This window comes from Rutidosis leptorrhynchoides, chromosome 1 (genome assembly GCF_046630445.1).
Source record: "Rutidosis leptorrhynchoides isolate AG116_Rl617_1_P2 chromosome 1, CSIRO_AGI_Rlap_v1, whole genome shotgun sequence".
In the NCBI taxonomy this organism is placed as follows: Eukaryota; Viridiplantae; Streptophyta; class Magnoliopsida; order Asterales; family Asteraceae; genus Rutidosis; species Rutidosis leptorrhynchoides.
Window position 1 is genome coordinate 160,957,064 of NC_092333.1, and position 12,682 is coordinate 160,969,745.

General features: G+C 34.9%; 1 protein-coding gene across 1 annotated transcript; it reads left to right on the forward strand.

The window, feature by feature from the left end:
• Positions 1-2,508: 2,508 nt before the first annotated feature.
• LOC139890725 (uncharacterized) lies at positions 2,509-3,567 on the forward strand. Its single transcript, XM_071873634.1, has 4 exons — positions 2,509-2,586; positions 2,802-3,038; positions 3,100-3,196; positions 3,326-3,567. Exons 1-4 carry the CDS (start codon positions 2,509-2,511, stop codon positions 3,565-3,567), a joined length of 654 nt encoding a protein of 217 aa, XP_071729735.1.
• The last annotated feature ends 9,115 nt before the right edge of the window (positions 3,568-12,682 follow it).

Sequence of the window (12,682 nt, forward strand, 5' to 3'; positions counted from 1 at the left end):
GATCTCAAGTATTAAGAAAACCCTAAGCTAGAAAGCTTGGATCTTTACAAGATTAATGAGACCATAAGCTAGAAACTAAGATCTAGTGAAAGTAATGAGACCATAAGCTAAAAAACTTAGATCTTTAACAAAATAATGAAACCCTAAGCTAGAAAGCTTGGATCTTTGATGTTCTTGAAGATCCTTAAAGCAAAAAAGCTAGATCTACAAGTTACATGAAGATCATAAACACAAGTTTTGATCTTCTTAACAAAATAAAGAGATCATAAGCTAGAAAACTTAGATCCAACAAAGTAAATGAAGATACAAAGCTAGAAAGCTTGAATCTTTCATGTTCTTGAAGGATTCAAATTAAAGTTTGAATCTACAAGATATAACAAGATCAAGAAGCTAAAAAGCTTGATCTTATGACGATGATGATGATGTCGTGTACATGAAGAAGAGAAGAAGAAGAAGAAAATTTAAAACTTACAAATTTTAGAGTGAGAAAGACTAGAGAGAATATTAGAGAGTAAGTGTGTGTAAATGTGAATGAGATCAAGTGTAAAATGGATGATCAAAGCTTGTATTTATAGTGTGGTGGTGGTGGTGGTGGTGGTGGTCTTCCAAAACCGTAGGCCTTAGATGGGGGACAAGGGGACAACTTTTTGCTTTTTGGTTAGTGGTGATCTAAAGGTGGTGCTTATTGTTAGGATCCCATGCAACATGTATGGTAATGGTGAACAAAAATGCTAGTATGTTGGCTCTTAATAATGGGTATTTGTCTTTCATATTAGTGGGTCATTAACTTATTAAAATTGGGCTAATTAAATGGTCCATTAGCTAGAGTAGGGTGGGCTAAAGTCCAATAAGGTAGAAAGTCCAACAAGACTAACTAGTGTGCATAGTAAATTACTAAGCGTAATTAAGCAACCAATAAGCTAAGTAATTGTCATTAGAAAATAACAATTAGTATTACGTAGTCATAATATTCCAATTATGACCAAAGTTAAAGGTGTACCAAGTACATAGCTCGTTTCCAACGACAAGTGACACTAACGGTCGTAAAAGCATTCGGGGATCAAGTTAAGTGATTACCCACTTAATAGTACGTTGTAAGATATTAATGAAAGTAATTAACATGAATAAAGATCCCAGAATATAATATAGCTCAGTACGCACATATGCGCAGATTCGTGAAAGTATAGAGCACAAAAATATAAGTCGAAAAAGTCGGGTCGTTACAGACGCTGCAAGGTTTTCCAGAATTTATGTCGACACGGGCAGCGCAGTTGATGTCTTGTACGAGCACTGTTTCTTGCAACTACCCCAAGATGTACGGGATAAGTTAAAGCCGCCACTTCATCCCGTCGCTAGATTCACAGGTGAAAGTACTTGGCCTCCTGGTCGGGTAGATATTGAGGTTACATTAGAAGAAAACAAAAAGTGTCAAACGGTGGCTCTGAACTTCGTGGTTGTCAGAAGTCAGTCAAAATACAACATCATCATAGGATGGAAGCGCTTCGTGAGTTTGGGCGATTGTATCCACCGTGCATGGAATGATGAAATTCCCAACCCCGCTGGGCGTTGCAACCGTTTTCTCAGACCGAATACCGATTGTAGGTCAAGTTGAACCACCCAGCAGCAGGCAGCGCCGATTGAACAGGGAGGACATGTTATTATCAACCACTCTTTTCCTGAAAAAGTTATACAGATTGGGAATACATTGTCCAACGAAATGAAAAGCGTGTTATGTGAACTTTTAGCAAACATCGCAGACGTGTTTACATGGCAGGAATCGAACATGACCGGGGTGCTGCGTAGTGTCACAGAGCACCGTTTAAACGTCAATCCCAGCCTGACTCCGGTACGACAGAAGAAACGAGGCATGGCGCCAGAACGCAGCGTTTTCCTCAAAAATGAAGTGGAGAAGTTGGTGCAAGCAGACATATTGAGGGAAGTCAAGTACCAGACATGAGTTGCTAATCCGGTACTGGTCAAAAAGGCGAACAGATCGTGGAGGATGTGTGTAGACTTCAAGAATATCAAAAAAGCTTGTCCCAAGGACAATTATCCGTTGCCAGAAATTGAATGGAAGGTAGATTCATTGGCCGGCTTCCGTTTCAAGTGTTTCCTCAATGTTTATAAAGGTTATCACCAGATCCAAATGGCGGAACATGACGAAGATAAAACTGCGTTCCACACTGATCAGGGTATTTTTTGTTACACGAAGATGCCTTTTGGGTTGAAGAATGTAGGCGCGACGTATCAAAGGCTAATAGACGTCGCGTTCAAAAAACAGATTGGTCAAAACGTTGAAGCATATGTTGATGACATCGTGATCAAAAGTCATACCGAAGCGGATCTTTTGAAAGACATCCAGGAGACGTTCGACTCGTTATGAAAAATTAACATGAAGCTAAATCTAGAGAAGTGTAGTATCGGATTCGAAGAAGGAAAATTCTTGGGACACGTTGTTACGACACGCGGCATCAGGGCAAACCACAACAAAATCCAACCATTGACGAAATGGCCGCGCCAAGAACAAAAAAAGAAGCACAAAGCCTAAACGGCAAGCTTGCAGCGCTATCTAGGTTCTTGTCAAAGGCAACAGAAAGATCATTACCCTTCTTCAATGTGCTAAAAGAAAGTGTCGGTCGAAACTTTAATTGGACACCCTAAGCGGAATAGGACTTTCAGGAGATGAAGGCTTTAATCTGGACGCTGCCGACACTAACCGCCCCAGTACCGGGTAAAGTAGTCGTTCAATTTATTTTTTACAACTTTTGTAAAAATGTATCTTTTGACGCTGACGTATCAAGGAAACTTTGACAATTTACCTGGCGGCGGGGGCCGAAGCGATCAGCTCGGTACTCATCGCGGAGAGAGGCGGCACGCAGATGCCAGTTTATTTTGTTAGCAAAGTGCTGCAACACGGTGAAGTCAATTACAAACCGATTGAGAAACTTATTTTTGCATTAGTCCATACTGCGAGGCAGTTGAGACGGTACTTCCAGGCACACCCAATGCTGGTGCTAACCGATTCGCCTATCAAACAGGTACGGTATGACGATTGAGGCCAGAGCATCGTGGAGTAATTCTAACCAATTTTTCACGCAGGTACTAAACAAATCGAAGGTTTCTGGCAGGTTAGCCAAGTGGGCCATTGAACTCAGCGAACATGAAATTAATTACGCTCCCCGTACCGTTGTTAAAGGCCAGATCATGGCAGATTTTATGGTCGAATTTATATGAACCGCGCCACCAAAGTCGGTCGTTGAAGAAGTGCCCAACACCGTTACGTGGGAACTATTTACTGACGGAGCGTCAAGTTCTGATGGCGCAGGCGCAGGACTAATTTTGATATGTCCTAAGGGGGAGGAACACACTTACGCATTGCATTTCGAGTTCCCCGCCTCCAATAATGAAGCCGAGTACGAGGCGCTTTTGTCTGGTTTAAGGATGGCTGAAAAGATGGGGATAAAGGCCCTGAAAGTCTCGGTTAATTCTCAACTCATATCGAATCAAATGAATGAGACATTTGAGGCTAGGGATCTGGCTATGCAAAAATATCTGAAATTAGCATAAGAGATGGCCAACAAATTTGAACTTTTCTCAATCTCGCAAGTACCTCGGTCCATGAACAAAAAGGCCGACGTACTCAGTAAACTGGCAACGAGCGTGTTCAGTCACTTCGCCAAGGACGTTTGGGTAGAGGTCCTAATTCAAAAATCCACTGACGTGGTACAAGTATTGACGCGCTTCGATAACAAATACGTTATACGCATAATTAATTTAAAACACGATGAACTCTGGCATGTACTAATTTTCTTGCAACGTAACGTATTACAGGAAGTGGCCCCTGTAGAAGAGGTCGAGGCCTGGATGAGTCTAATCACTATGTATCTCAGACACGGGACGCTGCCAATAGATGGGGCAGCGGCTAGAAAGATTCGTATGAAAGCACCTTCATACACACTAAGGGATGGTATCTTGTTCAAGAAATCCTTCACCGCACCGCTATTAAGATGCGTCGGTACGAATGAGGCAGAAATAATTGTTAGGGAGGTACATGAGGGGACTTGTGGCATGCATGCAGGGTTTAGGACCGTTGTGGGAAAGATAATGCGGTTGGGGTATTTTTGGCCGTAAATGTACCACGACACAAAATAAATCATTAAAGCTTGTGCTTCATGCCAACGTCACGCTCCACAAATTCACATGCTGTCGCATGATTTAATACCCATCACGTCTGCTTGGCCCTTTCTACAAATGGGCAATTGATTTGGTAGGACCTTTCCCAGATGGAAAGCACTTGGTCATTGTAATTGATTTCTTTACCAAGTGGGTTGAAGCCAAACCCTTGAAAAGCATAATGGGAAAACTAATTGTGAACTTTGTTTGGGAGGAGATAGTGTGCCATTTCGGGGCACCACACGAAATTGTAAGTGACAATGGCAAGCAGTTTGCTCATGACCCGTTTCGCTCCTGGTACGACGGGTTGAATATCAAACAAACTTTTAGTTTTGTTGCCCATCCACAAGCAAACGGGCAAGTCGAAGTTACCAAATGAGACATTGCTGCAGGGATTAGGGCAAGGCTGGACACGGATAGGAAAGGTTGGGCTGATGAGCTCCCGCAAGTCTTGTAGGGGTTCCGAACCACGCCTAAAGGCAGTAACATAGAAACGCCTTTCAGCCTTGTTTATGGTTCCGAAGCGGTAATACCGACAGAAATCGCCGTTCCAACCCAGCGCGTTTTAGAATTCAATGATGAGTCCAATGTTATTAACTTGAAAGAAAATTTGGATCTGTTGGAAGAGAGGCGTGAAATCGCCACTATCAGAGAAGCGTCTAACAAGCAGAAAATTACCAAGTACTATAACCAACGTGTAAAGGAACGTACTTTCCGTCCCGAAGATTATGTGTGGCGTAATAACAATTGTGACGACCCGGAAATTTCCGACCAAATTTAAACTTAATCTTTATATAATTCCGACTTGATAAGCAATGAATTTTAATAAATCTTGAACCTCCGAAAAAAAAAATTACACAAGCTTTTGATCACCCTTTTATTCCGACGATTCATGAACGTCATAACTTGATTTAATTGTTTAATTGTTTAATTATTGTGTGTATATATATGGATTTATATATATTTAACTTGAAAATATGATAATTAAATATCTCATTAAGTATATTAACAAAGTATTATATATATATATTCATACTACTAATTTAAAGAGTTTTCAAACATTATATATATTACTATTTAAACGACGTAATTAACTTATGTTAAAATGTATTTACATATAATGTATTACGAGTGTAAATACATCCTTACAAGTATTGAATACACTTTATAATATACCAATACATATAAAGGATAGCTATACTCGTATTTCCGTTCAATTTCCTCAAAGAATTCTACTCGCATTCATACGATATTTTTATCCATATTATACACAGCTTCTAGAAGTATTTACTATTGGTATATACCAATAGAAATCTGTAATTATTTGTGTAATATGTCATCCATAACCTAATCAATTTAATATGTCATGCATGACTTAATACAATTTAACTTATCTTAGATATTTTCTCTAAAAGCCAAAATTATAAGCTTATAAATAAGGACCATTTTAACTCATTTTTACTCCACATTTTCTTAAAACTAAAACACACACTTGAATGCTCTCATATCATACTTTAATCTCAACTACTTTCCTCTTCATAATTAAGGTAAAATACTTCTCAAAATCCTTGTTCAATTCCTTGTATAGTTGCTATCTTATTTTACTTATAAAACTTGTAAAAACTAGAACTTGTTTTGGTGAACACCAAGCTTGTTTGAAAAACTAATCTAATCTTTCTAAATTAACTCTAATAACACTTATTTATATGTATTATGATGTTATATTAAGTTAATATAAGAACTTATAACTTGTACATATGAAGAACACCTTAAAACTTAACATATATCCTTTAATCTCCATTCGGTAAAAAGCGGGCTGTTTTGGGTTGGGAATTAAAAAACTATCTTAGACTTTGAGTTCGAGGCTAAGACTTTTGAAATATGTTAATATATGTAAATAAGACTTCCAGTATTTTTTTCATGATTTTAGACAAAGTGGAAGTATTTTATCAAAAATCATATATTGGGTGGATGCCGGGATTTTTCCAAATTTGTCCACCGACACAAAAAGAGGGTAAAGCTATAAAAATTACTACTTGGGATGAAATTTTTCGAATTGGTTTTGAAAAATTTACTTCTTAATGAATCCATAGCAATTTGATTCACTTTAAACGGAGTTGTAATGAATATTTGGCGAGCAAAACAAAATCTGTTAAAATTAACGTTGTATGGACGAAATTTATATTATAAAAACTATATTAATCATATCCTTGTTAACTTTTCCTATATCCTATATATATTTGGACATGTTATCAGTAGTATAACAAAATATTATAATCTTGGTTAATTCTGTGATTGTATATATGTATAATAATATTCTTGGTACGTCCTAACACAATAAGTATACAATACGTTTTGATAAATTCTAAGACAATACGTACACAATAAGTCATAGTTAATTCTAAGACAATACGTATACAATACGTCTCTGGGTTGATGCAAAGACAATACGTATACAATACGTCGTGGGGGTAATTCTAAGATTATATGTATATATATATACCGATTATTCGACTGTTGGACTTTTCAGACTATTTTGGACTACTAACAAAGGACTACTAACAATGGACTACTAACATAAAATATTAAAAATTATTATATAAGTATTCTATGAACTTGCTTTATTTTATTCATATGTCGTATTATTATCTGAATCGTTATTATTGTTATAGGTTTGTGAATCCAAGGACGACGGTCATATTTTTGATAAGTTGAAAACTTATTATTAATATACTTTTACTACTGTGAGTATATAGTCCCATTTTTAAACTCTACAAATATTTTGGGATGAGAATACATGCATTTTATGTTTTACGCCATAGACACAAGTACTTAAAATATATTCTACGTTGAGTTGTACCACTTTGCATATCTTCCCTGATAGCTTGGTAACTAATATTTACATGTTGTAAGAACATGTATACGCGAATCCTATTGATAGATCTATCGGGTTTGACAACCCCAACCGGGCAAGTCGCTCTAGTATCGTAAACGGTTGCATAGTACTTCATTTTTACTACACTTGGTACAGTGTAAGGAGATTTCATAATAAAGGGAATATGCTACATTAATTGTTAAGTATGGTTACCAAAGCGCTCAACAACTTATAGAATACTTTTATACACTTGCGAGTGTACATATATTTATAACTATGAAATCTTGTGGTCTATATTTATATCGATGCCAAACCTATATATCTCACCAACCTTTGTGTATTATATTCGACTGTTATGTCACGTGTGTAGTATTTGGAAACGGATGTATTATGGGGATTATTTCTTAAATAATCATCCACTTGTTTAAAACATGCATTATGTATAATAATAGTGTGCTTTTTATGAAACAAATGCAATATTTTCTAAAACGTATCATATAGAGGTCAAATACCTCGCTATGGGACTAATGAATAACGTACCACGTTTATAGTAATATGGATGAGTCGTTTTAGTTGGTATCAGAGCGGTGGTCTTAGCAAACCAGGTCTTGCATTAGTGTGTCTAACGGATAGCTATTAAGATGCATTAGAGAGTCTGGACTTCGACCTTAACTGCATGTCAAAAGTATTGCTTATCATTTCTAGTCGAAAATATCTACTTATCACCCTTAGAAAATTACCTGTTTATCATTCTTAGTCTAGACACATCTTACTGCATTGATTACATGAATAGTGTATAGACGAAATTCATATCTTAGCGTATCTGCTAATTCATATCTTAGCGTATCTGTTACTATAAACTTTGCCTAACATATTCCGTAAATTCCTCCGTAATCTATGAAATCTTTTGCTCTATATATATAGATATTCTATGTAATTAGAATACCATCCGATAGCTGGAAATCATTTCATATCGAAAAATCCTTTATTCAATCGTACGAAATGGAACTCTCCACTAGTTCAAGTCCCTCGAATTCCAATATGGAGTTTCACTCGAGCTCCGAAAGCATTGTGTCCGGAATGGATCGACCAATTAGCCATAATCTATTTTGGATGAATTGGGGATGGGTTCGTAGTCTACTTAATCATTGGAGACAAGAAGAAGGTGATCCCTTCCATCCACCACATTGCCCTCTTGGTGAAGAACATGAGGCACTTACCGGTGAACCCGTTCGTAACACCATTTTCTCTCTCCTTTTCAGGATATGCCGCAACGAGTATAATATTACTAATATTATTGAGGCTATCCGACCTTTACTCCGTATCTTGCATGGTGAATTATTTAGTAAAAAAAAATTACTGTCATGAAAAGCAAAACTTCATTAGCAAGTGCATCCTACATCATTTCATTCCCTTTATAAAGCTCTTGACCTCTCGTTTTATTCAAGAAACTTTAAACATCTTCTTTCACAATACAAAACAAAACAAATTCTCATCATCTATACTCACATCAAACCACTACCAGCACCAGCACCAGCAGTACCAACAACATCACAAGCCTCAACATCGCAAGTTGCATTACGAGCATCAACATCATACGCACCGCAGGCACTGAGGGATACCAACAATAATGAGTGATGATGTATTAATTCATTATTTCATTTACGTTGAAGAAATATTCCGCGGCGATTATGTAATCTCTAAAGTTTTAGGGATTATTCATTTCTAGTTCTAACCGTAAATCAAATGAGATTAATATAATATTAATTCATTAAATCCATATTACATCTGAAGAAAATATATATACATATATTTTCTTAAAGACTGTAATAAAAATTCTTTTGTACAAAATATTACTTGTGAAATTTTATTTTAACGGGTAGGTAATACCCGAGAAATACTTAAGTTCACATTAATATGTTACACTGTACATTTTCAATGATGTTTCGATAATTGTTAATTATACTCTCTCCTTTCATAGCAATATACATCATTTTACAAAATTCAAGACAACCATTTTCCAAACCAATTCAATTACATATTCTGATTTTGACAGATCAAAATCCAAGTCAAGATTTAAGAAGTGCCATCAATCTTAAATTCCTACATCCTTCAAAATCATACTTTAAATTCAAACTATACTAGAACATCACTTTCATTCACAGAACTCATAATGATATTCGTATCATTCAAGATTCACGACGAATTCATTATACGGATATTGACGATGACAACCTACGTCTAAACCCTTCAAAATTCTTGAAAACGTCTCAACTAAGGAACAATCGAGAGAATGAACCAATCACACGATACATACGAAGAATATATGCATATAGATATGCATTCGGAGGACACTTGAACCTAAGCAAAGGTTCAACACGTATCCGTGTCAGATCCTTTAGCATTATTATTACCCAAAATAACTTTACAATCCCTTTTCAAAATAGCGAATTTTATCACAGCTCCAAAAAGACAACTTCAACTTTTCATCCGGAGTAGCCTTATTATAACCTTGATATATACGTTGTCTTTTCGCCATCGTTACTGGAAAACCTTTTATATTCCACCACATTAGTAGTAAGCTTACCAGCAACTTTATTGCTCTTTGACTTAAATCTCTCTGAAAGATCACTATAAAACCTTGTCATGTACCCATCTACATGTTGTAACAATAATTGTCATACCAAACCCCAGGAAGCATCAATAATTATTCTTGAATCTCACATCATTTCTGCATATACATATAACGTTATTTCCTGGAATTATAATTCTAAAATCCGGAATAGCACTTCAGCCTACGAATCAGTACTATGAAGTTTTGAAAAAGCTGAAAGAAGCAGCAGAAACTGTAGACAATCGTAACAGTCAAAAGTTGATGATAAAGAATATTGTGTTAGCAAAGTACAGAAAAAGAGAAGGTTTGGAACTGGAAAACAGATTTAGCAAACCCTGAAGGAGGCTGTGGACAAATCACAAGGACGAAATCTACCTTCAAAGAATCCAAATGATTCAATGTCTGCTAAAATCCTTAGCAAATACCTTGCTCCTTACTCTAAAACCCTTGCGGACAATATTCTTCATCATCCTCTTATCTTAAATATTCTAAGATATCATCGTATCTTCCATTATAAATATCCTTCATATTTCTGAAGATATTTTCATAACCAATCTTATCTGAAATCATTTATTCCTTCGCGTTATCTGTATTACATCATAAAGAAAACTATTTTAGTTTCTAAATATCTGAAACCTCTGAGTGTAAAGTATGAATGTTTTTGAAGTAATGTTGGGAACTGCAACATGAATTAGTATAATATAATGACACTTGATCAACGTGATTATATTACAGTAAGTCATGCTGAGTTTCTAAATGGAACATAATGATTCACAGACCATAACATCATCATGTGCCATGTTACATGACTCTTACATTCAATCTAATCTCTAAACATATCAAGAACATATTCTATTAATAGTTCTATCTTTTCCTTTGGATTCTGGTAATTTCACAAGTCAAATTGTGCTATTACAATTTCTCTCTTAGAGCATTAGCAATGTTCATTCCAAATTTCATATCTATGAATTCTAGACCATTATTCGCTTGACTTGAAGTCGGGAAAAGAAGATGGAAGCATGAAACTCCAAAATATAAGGAAAAATATAAGCACGAAGACAACACAGAAATTACAAACCATGTATATCGATGCGTATAGCAATTTAAAGACACTGGAAAACTAAGAACACTATAAACCTAAGAGCATTGTAGAAATTAACTGATTCCTCCGGTGGAAGATGAAAAAGAAGAATGACAGATGTGATAGTCAAGAATATATCAAGAATTAAAACTGGATGGAGCATATTGACGAATGTTTTGGAAGTACGAAGAAAGGAAGAAAGTATAAAAGATGGGAGATGTGGAAATAAGGAAACATAGGAGGTTGATTTATAGTAAAATATCCGACAGAGAAATCGAGACAGATTATTGCATTAAATCGAAGAGGATCATAATTTCCTTAATCGCCGAAGAATCAAATCTTATATAGATTACAAAGATTTTTTTTAATCCGGAGATCAACCGTGATGACGTCAAAAGATAAGACGAATCCCTATTTTCTCATTTCACTCTTTTACGATAGCTTCACTCATACGTTTCGAGTAATCGAATTATTTTATCCATATTTATCAATCATGATAAAACCCTATGAATCAACTTATATTCATTATAATAACATTCTTATTGTTAGCCTTGACGACCTCGATCAAATTTCGGGACGAAATTTCTTTAACGGGTAGGTACTGTGATGACCCGGAAATTTTTGACCAAATTTAAACTTAATCTTTATATAATTCTGACTTGATAAGCAATGAATTTTAATAAATCTTGAACCTCCGAAAAGATTTTTACACAAGCTTTTGGCCACCCTTTTATTCCGACGATTCACGAACGTCATAACTTGATTTAATTGTTTATTGTTTAATTATTGTGTATATATATGGATTTATATATATTTAACTTGAAAATATGATAATTAAATATCTCATTAAGTATATTAACAAAGTATTATATATATATTTTCATAATACTAATTTAAAGAGTTTTCAAACAATATATATATTACTATTTAAATGACGTAATTAACTTATGTTAAAATGTATTTACATATAATGTATTACGAGTGTAAATACATCCTTACAAGTATTGAAAACACTTTATAATATACCAATACATATAAAGGATAGCTATACTCGTATTTCCGTTCAATTTCCTCAAAGAATTCTACTAGCATTCATACGGTATTTTTATCCGTATTATACACAGCTTCTAGAAGTATTTACTATTAGTATATACCAATAGAAATCTGCAATTATTTGTGTAATATGTCATCCATGATATAATCAATTTAATATATCATGCATGACTTAATACAATTTAACTTATCTTAGATATTTTCACTAAAAGCCAAAATTATAAGCTTATAAATAACGACCATTTTAACTCATTTTTACTCCACATTTTCTTAAACTAAAAACACACACTTGAATGCTCTCATATCATACTTTAATCTCAGCAACTTTCCTCTTCATAATTAAGGTAAAATACTTCTCAAAATTGTTGGTCAATTCCTTGTATAGTTGCTATCTTATTATACTTATAAAACTTGTAAAAACTAGAACTTGTTTTGGTGAACACCAAGCTTGTTTGAAAAACTAATCTAATCTTTCTAACTTAAATCTAATAACACTTATTTATATGTATTATGATGTTATATTAAGTTAATATAAGAACTTATAACTTGTACATATGAAGAACACCTTGAAACTTAACATATATCCTTTAATCTCCATTCGGTAAAAAGCGGGCTGTTTTGGGTTGGGAATTAAAAACCTATATTAGACTTTGAGTTCGAGGCTAAGACTTTGGAAATATGTTAATATATGTAAATAAGACTTTCAGTATTTTTTTCATGATTTTAGACAAAGTGGAAGTATTTTATCAAAAATCGTATATTGGGTGAATGCCGGGATTTTTCCAAATCTGTCCACCGACACAAAAAGAGGGTAAAGCTATAAAAATTACTACTTGGGATGAACTTTTTTGAATTGGTTTTGAAAAATTACTTCTTAATAAATCCA